Source organism: Battus philenor, unplaced genomic scaffold, assembly GCF_028537555.1.
Source record: "Battus philenor isolate CCGP_79_NKW_IND1 unplaced genomic scaffold, ilBatPhil1.0.hap1 SCAF_18, whole genome shotgun sequence".
NCBI lineage: Eukaryota > Metazoa > Arthropoda > Insecta > Lepidoptera > Papilionidae > Battus > Battus philenor.
This window is the reverse complement of record NW_027181680.1, coordinates 5,680,646-5,700,506: the sequence shown is the minus strand read 5'-3', so window position 1 is coordinate 5,700,506 and position 19,861 is coordinate 5,680,646. Positions and strand designations below refer to the sequence as shown.

Below are 19,861 nucleotides of genomic sequence, written 5' to 3'. Positions count from 1 at the left end.
TTTTTATTTGTTCAAAAAATATGCTATTACGAAAGTAAACATAAACTGTTCCGATATCAATTAATTTCTAACTAACTGGAGTATTATGTACTACGATTAGTGCTACACACGTGTCTAATGTTCAATTCTAAGTGCTACCAGAACCCCGGTCAAGACATAACATGACGTTAAATCGAGTTAACTTCGCACGGATGCTTGTTAATTATTTAAAATTATCTCCGCACTCACCGTTTTATAATTTAAGTTACATATTGTACATTTACTTCGGTATATTTTAACTACTTTAACGGGAATCATTGAGACGACCTGTGAAAAATGCATGCATTATTTTCTTTTAAATATATACTAAGTGATTTTAATTGAAAACTTTTTTGTTCTCTTACCCTCCAAGTTGAACTTGTTGCCCCATCGATCGCATTCACACTGCAGCCACGTCTTTTCCGCTTCCAGTGACAATTGTCCTGAAAATTAAATTTACTTTTTTTACATTGAATCTCTTTTACCTTTATCGGGATTTATACGTTCATATTTGGCGATGTTCGGTGATAACCTTTCATCAGCATCTTGTCAGCTGATAGGCGCCCACTTCAAGCCATAGACCTCAAAGATCGCCACAGTGTCCGGTCTTTTGCTGTCCACATCCAGCGACCTCTCACAACCTTGACATATTGGGACCCACCCACGCCGCGTCTACCAGCTCGTGATTACCACTCGAGAAATTTTTGGCTCCAACGACTGTTGGTTGCACTAATGAAGTACTCCGACTACTGGGACTTCACACGCGCAAGGCTTTATCTTCATCGAAGTCAGGACTGGCGAATTTCAGATTCGAAAAAAAAAAATTTAAATAGTTTGCTACCCGCTTAAAAATTAATGTACAACTGTTGTGTTATGCTAATCGATTTTATTAATCATGGGGCCTTTACTCAGGACAGGGTCAGGCCCGAGGTCTATCTCTGACTCGGGCACTTTAGGGGATGAACATCACCCTGAAACATGGGCATACCTAATACGCAAAGTTTTGCGTGTATCATAGCAGTTTAGCCTTACAATAGCTAGCGATCAAACCGAGTTCGGGCCGCCTTTAGAGTACTTCTAATGTTAAATGCGTATTGAATGACTCAAGTCCAGATCCCAAATAAATATAGTTTTTACATTCATTTACAAAAAGGAACATTGAGACTTACAATATAGAAATCTACATAGTTAAGTTATGAGTTTCGGTAAAACAATGTATATACAACGAATTTTATCTTCTCATTTCTCTAATACTGCTCACGTACATGTTTCTAGAGGGTGGGCAGCATCGTCATAGCAGCACCATAATATAACACTGGGATCGCCAACCCGCCTACCAAGCGTGGCGATTATGGTGTATACCTATAGAAATCTTTTGCGGAGGTCTATACCTTGCAGTGAGTATCTATGGGCTGAAATGAAGAATGTATTTTTATAGGCTCCATCAGATTTCTTCCATACTTGATTGCATACCACATAGCTGTTCGACGTTTTTCTCGATACTTTTTAAGGTAGACCAAGACACTAAACGCCGCACTTAGACTAAATTAAGATATTTTGATTTAGCGCCCACAGCGTTCGGCTACCTTCAATCTACGAAAATTAAATATCACCGAGAAAAATCGTGGCCTTACGTCACAAATTAATGAATTGTCAGTAGGAGTGTTAAACGTTTATAACTATACCATTCGTTTGTATTGAATCTGCTCCAGAAAGACTAAAAATAAATATAGACGTACGAGCGTAAGCCTCCTGGTCGCGATGATGCCGCGGTGGTGGCGGATCTCGGAACGAACAGATCCACTCGTCCTTTACACGCAGTATCCGCCCCGTCACTCGTGCGTAGTATTCGTAGTTCTCACGCCCAAACAGATCCCCTGCGCTGAACTGCTCGATCAGCTGCCTCATTATCCGCGTCGCCACCTGCCCGCCCAAACGCTCAAAATACTTCAAACGTCCATTAAGAATGACAAAGTTGCACGCGTGAGCTATTTACCGAGCGAAGCTTCAGCATTACAAAAATAAGGCAAATTATTTTGAAAAGCAATATTTTTTGTTGAATCTATAAAACATTACTTACGTAAATATATTAAGAAAAGAAATAAAGTAGTATATATCTTAAAATATTATCCAAATTTAATACGGTGCAATAGAATACAGTGCCGTAAATAGTTACACAAGCAGAGACAAACTTAATAATCAAACCTTCAGCAACTCAGGGCAATAAAGAATACCATTTATATTATTGATTATAAATATAAATATTTAATTTTCATCTATGTACTGACTTTTCGTGTTATCTCCAGAACCATAAGACTAGGACTTAAAATCTGGTAAGAATAATCCTTTCGGCGAAAGATCTGCTAAGAACAGATTTTAATAAATTCCCTCGGAAGGGTTGAGAATAATAAAATTGATTAAAATTCCTAAAATATATAGAAAGCCTTTAATTAGCATATATAATAGCACTTGTATAATATTTATCAATACTATTCAACTCAAAATAATAAAGAAAAGTTTGTTTAGAAGAGGTAAATTATACCTTCTAAAAAACGTCGTCAATATAACTACAAGATAATTATAATGTTACTCAACAATAGATAAGATCATAGATGTAACAGGAAATGACTAATAAATAAAACGTTTATGAGTCAAACTCTAAAAACTGAAAGTGTAACAATGAGACAATCCAAATATAAACATTCCGCATCTAACAAACAAGGACAAAGCAATTTTTTTATATCTTTATGGTTCAACGGATAGCATCCGATAATAACGCAGTACAGTACATAGTCGATATGTATAGGACAATCTATGTGCATAAGAATATCAATGAATTTAAGACAAATAGCGATGTACATAGCTAGCATTAAAAAAATATAAGCTTGCTATACCCTTCTCTAGGCTTTATCAATAACTTTTTTGTAGACAACTGCACGCGGTGTTACAATACATTCCCGTGCAATGTCTGTGAATTATGATGTAATACGTATAAAAAGTTGATTAAGGGATATTTGTCAAAAAAAATCTTATAACAATTTAAATGGTTTTTAAGTTGTAAAGCTTGGGAATGTATTGTTCCACTACTGTATTAAGGATATTGTCAAATGTGACCATAAAAAAACAGTGTGTTTGTTGTGGGCGCTTCCCGGATCGGGGCGCTTTTGGAGCCTTCGTAGCTTTAAGTTGAAGGATGCTCAATTAGTTTCTAGTCTCTATTAATGGTCTATCCGGCATTCCTATTATAAAATACCACAAGTGGTCACTGTATATGACCTGAAATGTATGATAATATAAATAATAGAATAGGACATAAATCCGGAAATAAATGCACTGACAGATATTGTTCTTTTTTTGGACGGATAAATGATTTTTGATTCATATTCCTAGTTTGACTGGGGAGCAAGGCTCGTCCGTTGTATTATTTAGCCACCCAGATTTTGAGTCCCTTAGACGGGGACTTCGTTGAATGTCTGGGCTCAATAGCGCTAGGAAGTGGACCTCTACTTGGGCTGCCAATAGAGAGGCATTTATAGTTACGACAGTGCCAGTAGAGTTCAACGCAAGTTTTACCTTAACATTATGAGATTATATAAGTTATAGCATTCAACAGAATATGTTTTAGAATACGAGCTCTTATCTAATTTATCTATATATTCTTAAATCTTACTTCGTTTGGCAATGTTTTAAAGAAGCGTAGTAACATACAACAACAAAAAAAACTAAAATTTGCTGAATTAATAAATATCACAAAACTAAAATGTGTTATGAATATAAAAAGACCATTTTTTACTGAACTACGTGATGCATTTTTTATTAAAATATACAGCTAAAATATTAATATGAAAAGTCTACATATCTACTGTACACAACACCTTTCCTTTTCATTCGTGTATACTCACGCTCACTTCAGCCTTTTGCCGCATGTTAGACAACATCGTGAACAATTCAAGCTATTTACAACTGTGGCTTACATATACCTATACATACTTGTTTCAACATAACTAAATACTCGTATATTTACAATAATAAATGTTATATTAAATGAAACATTTATTATTGTTATTATCGTCTTTCTTCACCATTTTTGTAGTCGAATGGGAGGTTGAGGATCTTTACTCTGACTTAATATAAAATATTTAAATAATTATATCGATTTTATGTAAATAATGTACAATTCAGAGAGGGCCTATCTACGGTACGCAAACCACACACGGCAGAATTTTTTATGGCCATTTGTATAATATTATTAAAAAAAATATCATCTCTTATCAAACACCGATCACTATTACCTAGAGTTTAAAAGATTTATTGAGAAGTCAAGTCTGGTGACCAGTTCAACAACAAATTTTAAATAGTTATCAAGAAAAGTAAAATAAACGTATTTTTTTTTAATATTTAAATACAAAACCCATATTCTGTACTTTCACATATATGTTGTCAATAAATATAATTTGAGTATTTATAATACCATTTTATGTACATTTCAAATACATATTTAATTGTGGAAAACTGCAAATTTGAATAAAGGTTTGAATACAAAGAAGGTTGGACAACGCTGGTATATTCTCTGTATATAAAAACGTTTCAGTATTAATTAAATAAAAAGAAATTGAAATGGCTATGCGCATCGCGTCAACAATATCCAATTACCTTTTATCGATAATAAAAGATTGTATTTATCGCAATTACAAGTCGTTAAAACAACAACATTATTGTTTACGCCCCGAACTGCGATTGTGGTGCGATAAGGGTGCGGTATAAAGACCTCTGTTGTTTGCCGATTAACTTACTATTTATATATATGTACACACCACCAAAGAGCATACGTAAGTTTTTGTAACAACGTATACTTTAACATTAATATAACTAAAATAGACGAACACCATGTATATATATTTAAAATATTTTTTTTTTCTTTTGGACCGGACTGCTGTCCAAATAGCATTAACTGTTTCCGCAGATTTGAGGTGACAGGGCGCTGATGGCGACTTGCCATTGACCCTTTTTAAGGTAGCAAAGCCAGGCTATCAGGGATGCCTTTGATCAAGCTGCCACATACTACGATTTCATCAGATACGGCGGACGTTGCATAGAATTACATTTGTACTTTTTCGTTAACTGGGCGCAAATAAGAACTAACCCAACCTTTTTATATAGTTATAACCTAACTTATCTTCTCCAACTCTGGGTTCTCAAATTATTTAACAAAACTAATTAATTTTAACAATTTTTAATTTGCGCTCGATTACTGAGAATGTACCTAAACATTTTACGTCCTGTCTAATTTAACCTTTTAAGTTTATTTTTATAAGACAATCAAAATCAGTATTATCCGTGTATAACTTAGTAATATGAGACAGCTGTTATATCAAGTCGGGCATTAAATAATGCTCAGGTCTCGGTTGGTCGAGCCCGGCGAGCAACGGTCACGGACGCTTAGTCGCACTCGGTCTCACGTGACAAGCTCGTTACGAAATGAGCTGTGAATGACTCAGGAACGATTGAATGGTAACTGACCTTGAAACGCTGCACGTCCTCCATTGTGGCGGTCTTGCCATCTGACACACACGAATGAAAGAATGAAGGCGCGACCGACACGCCCAGAGCCTCCGAAGTCATACCGGTACCTGATGACAAAGAGAATTCCTAACTACTGACTCTGAAATTATATCACTAATAACTCCCATTTTCATTGAAAAGAAAATGTAATTTACTGTTATGGCTAGACAGACAACCATAGACAAATACAATTACAAACATCACCTTTATCGTTTTATATTTTAAACATCGGATTCACCGGATACAATATGATTGGTTACCGGATTAAAAACTTTAAAGGTTGAATATAGAGCTCATTCACTGTCAATGGCTTCAAAAATAATAACATAAGAATGATATAGTAATAAAAGTGTATTCGAATTTCGAATTACGTATTAAAATCCTGGCAGACTGCTACCAGAAGTAATTGACATGTCGCATTCCAATAGAAAAGTAAATCAATAAAACGTATTTCAATGTGTTCACGAACTCTAATTAAAATTTAAAGCTTTCACACCTATAACCAACCACCCTGTACTCAGATCTTCAGAAAATATTGCTATTAATCTCATGCCATTACGATATGCATTTTTGTCTATGGTTTGCAAAAGTATTACTCAGTGTCATGAAAATAAATAAAAATATTAATTTATAGTCAAAATAACAGAAAAACACAAAGCTCAATATTTTTTTTATTTTTTTTTTTTGAAATCACGATATTTTAAAATACGTAACAGATTTTTCAAATTTCAGCTTCGACTAGGAGGACCTCTTAGCATATATATATTGAAAAATGATTAAATAAATAAAACTGAGAGAAATTATAAATTACATCTCATTATCATAGACATTAAGTTGTCGTTAAATAAGTTATATATAAGTTAACCTAAGTAAGTGCATAGCCTTATCCAATCAATACCGGAACCGGAAGACTGCGTCGAGACTTATAGTGTCAATTAGAGCAAAATAAGTTATAATAAACTTAACCTATATTTGGCACAAAGTTAAAAAAAAACTTGTTAAGGCACAGATAACAGATATTAACAGACTAAATTTTAAAATTCACCCACGGACCCCTCAAAATGCCATAACGTATCTCTTAAGGTTTAACATAAATGCTTGTGTAGTATTACGATCGTATGCGACTGTTTCTTTTAACATCAGATTCAATTCTGTTCTTCGTTATTTTGGGACTAATATATACAAATCTTCGTCATATGTAGGGTAGTTGGTAGATATCTACAGATATTACATATATTGTATCTTCACCAACATTTCGGCCCTAGTACGTCCACAGCTAGACATAGGCCTCTTCAAAGATACTACGGTAATGAGCGCAAACGACATATTGCTCAATATTTACTATGTATCGAGTAGATTTCTTGCTACTGTTGTCACTTTTTTAATATTTGATTACTTCCAGTGTAACATTAAAATGCGATAATATTAGAGAATTCACACTTTACGTATAAATACGTACATAAGTAACTTACAATTTTACCGCAAAACGTCACAAACACCCTTGGATACAGGCCTCGACACCGTATGAATGAGGTTGTAAACCCTTTAAGCGATTATTGAGAATACTATGTGTTGTAATAACACGTACGGACGTAAACGGATTTATTGACGCGTACATAAAAGTATTATATTATAAATATTACGTCAAGGAAGTCGTATGAACACACAACAGTTTATATTTAACTGACATTGCTGCCCGAGTGGCATTTGCAGATATAGCGGGTGCAAGGGGACAGGGCGCTAAGGAAACTTAGCCTAAAACATCTTTTAAGGTGCCGAAGCTCGAGGGCTCTTGGAGAGCCCTGGCTTGGGCCGCCAACCTCTTAGATCGGTTTGGCGGACGCTCCTTGAAGCGAGATCCCTACGTTGGGACCTCGGCTTGAACTGGCACTCATGGATAATACCAATTTAGCATTTCAACTCGCGAGCGCCCGAGAGAGCTGAAACTGTACTTGGTCCGTTGCTAACTATACACAACACAGTCGCATATAACTATATCGATGGTTTCAATCAAAATCTTTTATTAAATTTCCAAAATATATTTTTAAAAAATTTAACGCAATAATGGTGACGAAATTCTTCTTGGTTAATATTTATTTTGATCTAGACACAATTTTACAATCATTCATATATACTTTCCTTTTTTGCCAAAAATTAATGGCCTGTTGTAGTTCCAATAATAAAGACGTAAGGCGTATGTTTAAGTGATCAGTTTATTTATTGATTTATTGGCTTGATAATAACAACCATTACCCACAAAAGTAAGTTTTCTATTTCATACACTGCACGACATTAGTAATGTGATTTTGTTTTATAACATTTTAAGACGTTAGTTTTGTTTAACAGCAAGCCAGAGATAGATGTTTTATTTTACTCTGTGTTTTATAAGAAAAGAAACTGTAGTTTTTTTTTTCTACTTTCTTCGCATATTTTATATTTTTTCTATCCACAAGAATTTTCCCCGAGCCTTAACTAAAGATAACAACTAGACAGTTCATACTTGTAAGACATTTCAATAAAGCCCTTCTATTGACTGTCAAATGGGTGTTCCATTACGTTAAATTTTAAATTAAACTGGTTAATTACTAAAAGACAAGTAAATAATTAAATCAATATAAAAAACTATAACATGAGCGACAGAATTGATGAAACATTCATGTTGAAACAAAATCGATGTGTCAGGTTGAAAAACTGGCTGCTAAAAGGTCGAAGCCATTTAGAGTAATGGCCGCTATCGGCCAGGCATATTGCCACCTGCATTTTACAAGACTGCAATTACATTATTTATGGATAACTAAGGCCTTCTATACGAGTGAAGAATTCAGAAACGTCTGAGTGATTTGAAATCAGAAATCAAGCTTTACGTTGTTAATTGTATACAATACACTTAGTATTTATATTTTATGTATACACTAATATACGGTATTATACGCGATAATTTAATTGTATCACTTTATGTAGATTCCTGAACAAACCATGAGGAATACAGTCAAGCTAAGTGGGCGATGCCTGCTATAAGCTGCCGGCTCTGCAGTCTTGTGTCAGGGATCTTATCTGATCACGGTCTTATTCAAGACATCTTTTTACTATAGATGTAGAGAACAGTTTTCTCTCGCATCACTCTAGTATATGGGAGTATCATCCTACAGGGCCACCCGCCTTGATTCACCGGAGCGACTTTCTGGATCTGCAGCATCTAGAGTTGCTATCTGTCACTAAGTCTATTATAATCCTTTAGTCTATTCTTCCTACTAACACCGCTTCGACAAGAATAATAGATTTTTTTTATTTCCGGCATACTTCAGTTATTATATGTAAAAGTCCTAGATTAAAATTAAATTAATGCTCATCACACAGATAGAGTAAAAAAAAGAAAATAAGACTGGCGTAATAAACCGAATTCAAGTAAGTGAATAATATTAATAAATTTAAGTCTTATGCATAAGTTACGTAATACTAAATTTTTCAATTTTGAAAGAGAATCACCCATAGAGTTCGTAATACAATATTAATTAATACGCGTCGTCATTCAATAGTCATGTGATTCAATATCTCGATGCAAACGCTGACGGAGGCGATCGTCTTGTGTTATTGTTCACACCAAATACGAGTGGCACACGTAAAATGGAAGGATGTCGCATTACAATTGTTTTGTCTGCGCCAGCTTGTGACTGTACTAAGACATTGGAAGCAATTGAATTTCATACATTTGCATTTACAATATCAACTCGCGATTGTACCGCTGACCACACAGCGATAAGGCAATCCTGTAAATGTAGTAAGATTTATGTGAAACATGATCACATTTTCAATATACAGGGGGTAATAGGATTTAGGTCTAAAAGTTTTCAATCAACCATCCTGTTTATAATGATCACTATGATATATATTGCAAGAATTATGAAATGTGTCTACCCCACAAAGCGAATTTTCAATAATTACGCGATCCAAAATATGTGTATTATTAAAAATGTTAAAAATGCTAAGTACATTACTCGAGAACAAATCTACCAAATAAGCTTTTTGCTCTGAGGAAAACAGTAAAAACAACAAATTAAAAAAAAAACCTTTACCAATTCAAAACCTCAATTTTTTTTTAAGTTACCTAGAAAAAAAATTGACGTCAATGAAAATGTAGAAGAAGCTGATGATTATATCAGTTTTTTCTACACTGCTTATGTTGTATAGCGTGTGAAATAAGTAATCGTTATAATGTGCATAATCGTAATAAATCGTTCTTTAATATTACGTTTGAAACGGTAATGAAATTATCATTTTTTGGACTAGGACAGCCCAATTACTAAAGTTTTTTTTTTTATTTTAAAATCCACCTTTTTGAGAACCACTTGTTCCACCCTGCCATGTGTAGAGCAAGGACGTTACAGCTCGAGTAAAGTATTTTTTCTTTTTATTTAATTCTTCTACACAATCTCTTATTCTTCTGTCCTTCACAATCTTTATCTTTCTTTATATTCAAATCGTCTCCGTGCATCATCTTCCTTCCCTCATCTACGTTTCTAAACCTTATTTTAATGTTACATTATTTATCTACGTAATTTTTTGTAACGAATGTAAATTAATATAGTAGAAAGCCGAGCAAAACTGTTTAGATAACATGACGAAATTATAAAACAAAGAATGGGATTACTGGGGGGACGTTAGCATGAACGTTGCGTGCACCCAACCCACGCTTGTGCGCTAGTAATTGGCGAAATTACACTAATTATTTTTGGTCGCACAATATGGGACCGCCCGTCGTAGTCAGTCTTTAATAGAGCGAACAAATGTGCTCGAAATTAGGAAGCTACGTTAACACGATTCGTACTGTAATTGCACGCATAAATATAATACAATTTTAATATTTACACAGCAAATCTTCACAACAACAGTGCGTTATACTGCGAAAATAACACAATATATACTAATAATTATAGTAAACAAAAGTACCACATACTTTTTTTAAGATTATCAGATCGAATCAGAACTATTTCAAGCATAGGACGTCTCCTACGGCTGAAATGATGGAGTGATGAAGCGACGATAAACTTTTGGTAACAAACAATTTAATGATTTGTACAGGTTTTTATACCGTTTGTGAAAGAATAGGCGTATTTCATTGTAAATTTTATCATAGCAAAAATGGATAGTATTGTTTTTTCCTGTTACCCGTCTCTTCTCTGTTCTAGGTTCGTTCTCATCCCACTAAACAACGTCCCGTGTTTTCCAAGATAACCAAAAGTCAAAGTATCGTGTTTCATTGCATCAAGTCATGAGTCCAGCACGCTTTTACTGCGCACATTACATAAAATTGTTAGTAGCTATTTAAATTATGTAAACATACTTTTTAGTTAGTACGCGAGCGAGGCGGATTGAACGAACAGAGGTAGTCCAGCGGTAGAGAACTACCGAGACTTGCGATTGTATGTCGCGAATTCGATTCCCAAAATAAAATCTTATACAATCACACTGCATTAATTACATAGGATTGCAATTGCTTACGAAACTTTCCAGAGGATGGACTGTAGCGTCCTCTGTGTAATATAATACCACACTGCAATCGCTAACCCGCCTGCCAAGCATGACAATTACAATATACCCCCGTAGATCTCTTTGGGGGAGGCCTGTGTACTGCAGTAGGCGTCTATGGGCTGAAACTACGTCTAATTAGTTTAATTAATATAGTGATGACGGATACATAACATTATTAAAATTATCGTCAGAAAAACAGTGAATTGTAACATTTAAAAAAATTACTCATTAAATATATAACATGTAGCGAAGCAAACAAAGCTTTCGTGTCAATATATATATTAATTCATAAACAAAACAAAAAATGCACAGACATGGTCTACGTTGTATATTAATACATTCAACGAGAGAAGAGAATATAATTATGCGTCCAGTTTGCGCTTGTTGGTAATAATTTATTAACATAATGAAATTACTGCGGAATGAAAAATCACACTTTGAATCAACACCTTTTTGCTTAATCTATTACAAGATGATGAAATAAAAAAATTATATTCGCAGCGTGTTTACGCTTTGCATTGTATTCGTTTCTCAACACAGGTTCCAGGCTAATTTCTCACGGGATTGTGGCGAAATTACATTAGTATCAAGGTTAAAATAAATTATTGTCGGCTAAGACTGTAAAAACCCAGATATCGATATTCGATAAATCAACAAATTGTTTTTATATACAACCTTTGGGTTATATACGATATATACTTCATAATATGTACTGTATGCTGTTTATAATTATAATTGGGATCATTATTCACACACTAAACACATACACTGTCAAAATACACTATCCTCTGTTCGATTTTTTTTCTTCTACTTGTCTACGTTCGTAATTTTTAATTTGAATTGATGTGCACTTTACTTATTAATGTTTATATATTGCTAATAATATACCTGTCAGCTGCGAAGGACCTTGAAGTAAACAAATAAATCTAATATTAAACAACTTAAAGTACAAATAATTGAACATTTTCATTTCTGTTACCAGTTAGTTTTTTTATATATTTAATTACACGGTTAATGAACAACACAAAAGAGTTAAGGCGTGGTAGATATTTAATTGATTAAAATAAAATGGAATAACAACTAACTGAAGTATATCTTTGAAGTTGACAAGAGAGTATTTAATAAAATACATAAAAAAAAATTAAAAAACAAAACTCTTTAATCATGAATCGCTAATTTGAAAATTACGACGTTTAACTTGTATACTATATAGATAAATTAAATACTCTTTTAAATCTGAACTACTATACTTATTTTTACGTTCACAGTTTATTTTACGTTTATTTTTGCTTTAACTATTATTTTTCTGATGACTGGCATATCAACATTGATTGATATTTTAAAGTAAGACGTACATATCGGAATAGTATTTTTATTGTACCAACAGCGTATATATTATATGTAATGTTTTTATTTTAATTTGTAAAAATTTTTAATTAGCCCCTTATTTATCTAGCTGTAGGTTTTCTTAAAATAATAAATAAATAATCAACTAAAATTAAATATAATAAAATATACATTCACCATCATCATTTTATTTATAGCACGTCGACGGCTGGACTTAGGGCTCCGTTAAAGATATTCAATAGGACACCGATTGGAATCGGTCTGCATTCTGTTTCATATTGGATACGTAATGATGTTCTAAAATTGCCGATAAATATATTCGCAGTCAAAATTGACATTAAGTTCTTTAAACGTACATCCAAATATTTATACAATAAATAACATCAAACAGCATACCATATATCAATCATAAAAAAAATTACGAGACATTCAGCGATTTAAAGAAATAGATGGAAAATCATATAGATCAAGGGTAAATTTCAAGGCTAGAACCTACTTAATATCGCATACGTATTGATTAAATGGCAATAATAAATATGTTGTTGTTTTTATTAGCGCTAGACGCAAAAAGTTATGCAAACACTCACCTGCTTTGTCAGCGTTGGAGGCCATCACTCGGAAAGTGCCGAAAAGTAACACAAGAAGTCGCTGCGTGCATACTGGCAGCGAGAGCAGCAGTCTAAACAAAAACACTTCAGTTAATTCAGTGTTCTAATGTAGGATTTGACGGGACCGACATTATTTACAAGTTGGTACATTCAAAAATGTAATTCATTCGGCTAGGTCCTCTCTACAATATAGAACGTAGATACTTTGCGCATTGTTACCTATCATCATCATCATCATTTCAGCCAAAGAACCACTGCTGGACACTCCCACATAAATTTCCAAAGGCACCCGTTGGAAAGAACCTGCATCCAGCACCTTAGGAAAGCTTTCTACCTTAACGAGGTCGTCTCTTCACTTCGTGAGTGAACGTCTTATACTTCCCTTGCTGGTCCACGGTCCCCAGTGGCCTGTCCTAATTCGTTCTCATAGAGAAATCACGAACATAGCTCTCTCCGTGGGCCGTTGAGCGACTACGAGCTTGCCAATGAGGTCAAAAGTTGTAGATTTTACTCCGTTATTTTGATAAAATAAGTAGATATTCAAACTGTCAAAATGCATTAACAACGATTTTATTATAAAAAATGATTTTTTTTCCTTTTATAATTTAATTAACTACAGGCGCAGGATGTATGAACAAATTTTCAACTAAATAAAAATATTCCGAAATAACTATTACGGTTCATCTTTTTCTGTAGTCCCATGAAATCACAAAAACCGACAAGAAACACGTAGGTTCACTAATCTATAGAGAAAGCTATCGCAAATTTACATTGACTTGTAACCTTAACAAAAGTGTCGCCATCGGAGAAGGCGGGAATGACCCAATTATAATAGAACACATTTTAAAGAAACCAAACGTCGGCCGTTGACCCGCGACGTTCATTAACGAAAAGGGAAATAACATCTTTATTATGAATTAATGTAGCGGAGGATGTATTTAAAACCGTGTAGTGTACAATAAAAACGTCGTTATATATAATATTAAAATAAACAAGTTGATTGGTAAAACACTATAAAGTTTTCTGAAAATTTATTAATGCATGTTATAGTCGACAGACTCATATGTTCTAGCAGTACCAAGTGTGCAAGGAAAGATAGTAAACAATGACTAATTTTGATAAACAATAATCAGAATTATGAAACGCCATTTTATTATCAATACGATATAATTTCTGGTACCATTCGTTTTTGGCAAGTGCGTACCATATATTGACTGCAAATGTTCTACACATTCATCTCTGAATCTTTTACTCCTATAACTACCCTGTAGATACAAAAACAACGAACTGTTTTTGTTGCAGCTGTTTGTAATTTAAATAAAATGGTGTGTGTAAAAATTTGTTTCATGTAAAAGTCTGTATTAATATTGTTATTGTGGCTCGACCTGCGTATAAATAAATATAAATTAAAATAAGGAGCCGTAGATACAACGCCACATATTGAGCAATCCGGTGCGATAAACTTAATGAATGTCCGACTAGAGTTATCAAATTCTTAACATCAATTCATAACTTAAAAATTAAGAGCAGAATCTTTTTTATGAACCGAATGCCTTGTGACTTGTAGAACGTATAAGCATAGACTAAATCATTTACATTAAAGGAATATTAAGTTCTATGACTCCCTTGTGATCAAGGTAAAAGATTTTTGTTCAAAGTCAAATTCGTAAATTCTTTTTTCAACATACGTTGGATTACTTCTACCTACTATTGACATCAAATTATTTCTACCATCTGTTCGAAGAAGAATGATTGCCCAGAGAAGAACAGGGAAAAAAACTCGGCGGAACTACACATTTTTTAACATAAAGTTACATTTTTATATATATTAAAATAGCCTGCAGGCAAACATATCTTTCCTAAGGTGTGCTATCTTCGATGAAATCATTAATAGTATTATATTCATTAACACACAAACTTTTTTTGACAACTTTTTTAAATCTAGCATTTGCTGCAACAGAACGACGAAGTCGAGTCTTCGGTAAAATTTGTTTTTGCTTCTTGTATTTACATTGTATGTATCTCACTTCCTGGGAGAAACGAACATGTAGTACATTTTCATTCACATATTAAGAACCAACGTTCAATATATTTTATTAAGTCTCAATATTAAATAAATCATTGTCCCCGCAATGGAGCAATGACGTAGACGGTTTTAATTTCAATATTTTTTCCGAGCCGTCAGTTTCGATTCATTCTAAAAAATATATGCAGAACATAGTTGAGTGCGTTGCCCGGTAATTACGTCAATCCCTGTAATTATAGTGTAGTATCATATGAGTTACAGATAACCCGAATGCATGCAAGCGTAACATCGTTGTGGCATCAAAATTCATCGATAAACTGCTATTGTTCGAGGCCATAACAACGCGATGTGGATGTGACGTCCGAATCTGTCACCGATGGGCTATACTGACTCGATTCATGTTAATGTTATACGACACACAGAAGATGATTGGAAATAGGTGTAAAAGCTTTAAAGGCGTGAAAATGTAGCCCATTTGTAGTCATTTAATAAACGGTACACCCCTTTCTAAAATCAATTGTTTCAGAAATAATAACGTAATGATAATGTATTAAAAAAAAATTTTCGTTTACATCTGTCCCTCCAGACTTTGTAGTGTTAGAATTTATTCGCTTGTCGCAATCCAAAAAAAAATTAACTTTACATATTTCAGAATGATCACTATAAACGTAGACTGGAAATAGGTACAAAAATTTAAGTTAAGTTTTTCTGACACATGAGCAATGAGCATTCACCCCTTCAAAGCTTTTACACCTGTTTACAATTACCTGAATACTATTCTTATTGAAAGTTCAAAAGTTGATAATAAATTTCGAAATGTAAATATTTTATTACTTGTATGTTAGAAAAAGTTGTCTTAAAGAAAGCATCCAAAAAAACTAAATCAATTAAAATATCGGAACTTTCCCGAAACAGCATTGTAATTAAAGATCAAATCAAAATCCATGAATAGCATCCTTCGCATCAATCAAGTTGAAAATTAACGCGATTTAAAAAGATAAGAAACTCATGTTAGAACTTAAAATAATAGAAATAGCACCACGACAATAGTTAGCCCATAACTATAGCATGCTCAAAGTCGACAATAATTTTGCTTTTGTTTAATACGTTATAAAAGACGTCATTTTTTCGGAATTCGTTTTTAAAAATAAATAATAAACAATAATTAACGTTATACAAGCACTTATTAAAAGTAGACGTAAACATTAATGTTATGAAATTGTAATTTCGAGCGCGAAAATCACGTTCCAGTGATTATTGCAATTTTAACCTGCTTACAGTTTAATTAGAATAATTGCGCAAGACGTTACATCGAAACACTTTCGTCTGCAACACGGAAAAACTCGGTAATGTACAGTAATTAACGCTACTTGCATCACGTGGGATACATTGTGCGGCACCTGAACCAAACTTTAGAACCTAGTCGTAACTTGTGTTTTTAGGACCGGACAAAAGTCCGGCCAACGCTACTTGTGCATCAGTAAAAACTGATGCTCAAGTCGCGTTGGCAGATTCCGCAGGTTCAGAAACTGGCGTCCAGCCTAGGACCTCTTTTAAGGTAGTTCATCTGTAGGGCTGGGCTCACGAGAGTCACGGCCCGGGCCGCTACGTGCATTTATCTGCATTGGGAGGCTGCCAAGCTTTTGGTTTATTTTGGTGAACGCTCCATAGAGAGACTAAACTTAATCCCCTCTACGGGGGGCACCTCGGGTGGGCCCATGGGATCTCAGCGTGGGCTGTCACTGGTCAATATTTAAACTAATATTATCGACCAGTGACAGCCCATTCCGACACCGCCGAACCTCGACTTGGTCAGTTGCGTTAGCGCTGAGAGAAGTGGCGGAAGAAACTTTGATGCGATTGACGAGATGACGTCAATCCACGGAGAACCTTAGTGGAATCAACATGATAAACCCAAGCCGCAAATTTGAACGGAGGCTGCAGGATCAAGTTGGATATATATAATAGACTGCCGAGGCATGGCGAAGTACATAGGCCTTAATTTCTGTTATCAGTACAATAAAGGTGGTCGAAAGAGTACATGAGTGGCTGGTAAGAAGTTAAAACTTAATTATTATTGGTGGTTTTTGTTTCGTATTCGGGTTGTATTATATTGTTTCTGAAGATGTTAATGCTGTTAGCCCTAAGGCTTTTACAGCTTCATCGATACTGAGTTCACGGAGCGGAAAGGTCCGTGAACTAGATTCGTATTCGGAACAACTGCAAACAGTTTGACTTTATATCGGAGAACAGAAGTAAGATTAAGCTGTCTGATCCTTTCTTTAACTGCAGAAGCATCTCGGGGACAGATTTGAGGTGGTGCAAGTATATTTCGGTTTTGATAAAGGCAAAAGAAAACTTTAATTTTTTATAAATTTCATAATACTTCAATAATTGGACTTGTAAATAAAAACATTTCAATATTATATTAGCTATTAAAAATAAAATAATCTATCTATTAATATATTATTCAGGGTGATTGGATTTACAAATAGATGTAGGTTCAAGCTTTAAACGGAATGAATAGCTTATTTGCTGTCAATTAATGTATGGTACATCCTATCGAAAATGTGGTTTTAGAAATAACAAATAACGTAATGAAAATCAATACAATAAGAAATATCGTTTCGTATTTAAAACCCATTGTGTTAATAAAAGATTTATAAGAAGTATTTAAAACCCATTGTGTTAATAAATCCGACGTGCGACAAAAAATACTATAGCATTGTTTTATATCCGTGAATGAAGTCTTATTAAATATTTCAATTATTGTAATAGTCGTCAGAATTACGTGGTTTGATTCACGCAAAGGGCCAAATACCATAGAAAACGATGGCTATAAATTTGATGTAAGAAAGAGAGAGATAAACACGGATTATCACGCGATGTTTACGCATTCAGATCTTACCGGCGATAAGTAATGAAAATTTGTTGTTTAATGTTCTTATTTACAATTAAAACTTTTTTGCCTCATTTGCCTAGTAGGTTCTTTATAAGTGTTAACACATTCCATGCCATGTGGGGCGTATACAACCCCCTCTGCACTTTCCGTTCAAGCCATTTGCAGTTCTTATTAAAAAACAAAAAATTCTTCAAAAATATATTATTAATCATAGCTTTGCAGTATTGAAAAAATCAAACTTTTTTAAAGTGTGAGTTATGTTCGCCCCATGCGGCCTGAATGGAAAATTTTGAAAAATTGCAACGTGTTAATCTTCATGTTACATGCCGATCGTAATACGAACATGTGAATAATGAAGAAAGTTTATTTTAATTAACATATCCCCCTTGTATGAAAGTTTATTGAGGATATTGAAAATTAAAAAAAATATATTCCATCTCAATGGGGTTCTACCCCACAGCGGATATTAACTATAAATAATATCGCATCGTTCCTGACTTGCACACAAATTACTTCAATGTCATCTCGTGTAAAAACGCGACAATGTTATAGGTTTTAGACGTATTCGCGAGACGCGTATTGCGTTTTTAGTTTTCTTTTTGAACCTGGTGTATCCTACCGGCCTAGTAACATTTGTACATTCCAAGGGTTCGAAAGAGTAAATGGCAGAGGGCGCTTAGCTTAAAACCTCTTTTCGAACGAAAGTTTAGAGCTTCGAGATCTCGGCTCACGTCGCTATATACTACAATTTCACGCCGAAATCTTAGATCACTTTAGCGAATGCTCCGTGAAGTGGCTATGCTCAAGATTGCCCACAAGTGGACCTCAGCTAGGGCCGTCAATCGTAGATAATAACATTTTGCGTCGAGTGTAGCAAATGTACTGCGAACAGGCTGAATCCTATGTTGATAAAAATAGATGATATCATTGCGTTTAAAATCCACTTAAAATAAAAACTTTTTCCACGATATTTCCTTTAGACACTACACATTGATGACTTTAGAACAGGTCAAAAAATTTCGTTACTAGATGTAATCGATTGCATAATTTGAATACTTGAACAAATCTTTAAACCATTGCCTGACACCATTACAAGTGAACATACTTTCATAACCTGACTGAAATTAAAATAACTCGTCCCTATTCCTGAAAATCTACTAAAGCTTTTTAAAGAAATTACCAGTTTACATACGCTATTAGGTTTTAACCTTACACTATTTGAATATTCCATTGAATATTACAAAATGGACTTGGTCTGATCTAAAACGTGAAAGTACCGATACCGGACACAAAGCATTAATTATTTTTTAAACAATTAGAAAAATGAAAAAAGATTAGTAAAGCAAATGTGTAAATGCTCTTATGAAATATAATTTAACTTGATAACCTACCTATTTAGGAAAAAAATTCATAGGATAGACCGGTGCCCTAATAGGGATAGATCTGTTTTCAACATGTCTATACTATATATAGTAAAAGTTACCTTCCAATATTAAGTGTTATTGTCCTGGAAAGTAGTTTCAGGTTACAATACATAGAATAGGAACTCTTAAGACTAAACAAAAGGTAAAAAGGTCAGCAATGTAAAGATCTTTCACTGTAGTAAAATCAATTCAAAACTCTTTTGAGAATGATTAGCATGCTTCTTTTGGCAATCATTTATAAAAAACACTAAAAGCCTTTCTTAAAGCCGATGATGGGAAGAGAAATGTTATGATACAATTTTGCATTACCCTATGTCCTTACCCTCTGAGCAGAGAATACAATTAAATCATTTCCTGAATGATACACCTATAAAAACAGGCAAAGACTAACTAATTCACAAATAAATCAGTGAAGATTAGATCTTGTAATAGATTTTATATGGGA

At 33.9% G+C, this 19,861-nt stretch overlaps 1 protein-coding gene across 6 annotated transcripts in view; it reads right to left on the bottom strand.

Moving 5' to 3' along the window:
- RhoGAP71E (Rho GTPase activating protein at 71E) overlaps positions 1-19,861 on the bottom strand; it is a 31,913-nt gene that overhangs the window by 10,139 nt on the left and 1,913 nt on the right. For 5 of the 6 annotated variants that reach the window (XM_068763793.1, XM_068763796.1, XM_068763792.1 and 2 more), the window contains exons 4-7: positions 13,044-13,135; positions 5,539-5,648; positions 1,758-1,941; positions 384-461 (exon numbers count right to left, since the gene is read on the bottom strand). In XM_068763793.1, the coding sequence (XP_068619894.1) occupies positions 384-461; positions 1,758-1,941; positions 5,539-5,648; positions 13,044-13,135 (464 nt within the window). Of the gene's footprint in view, positions 1-228; positions 307-383; positions 462-1,757; positions 1,942-5,538; positions 5,649-13,043; positions 13,136-19,861 lie in introns of all 6 variants that reach the window. The other variant, XR_011106765.1, reaches the window with a different exon arrangement.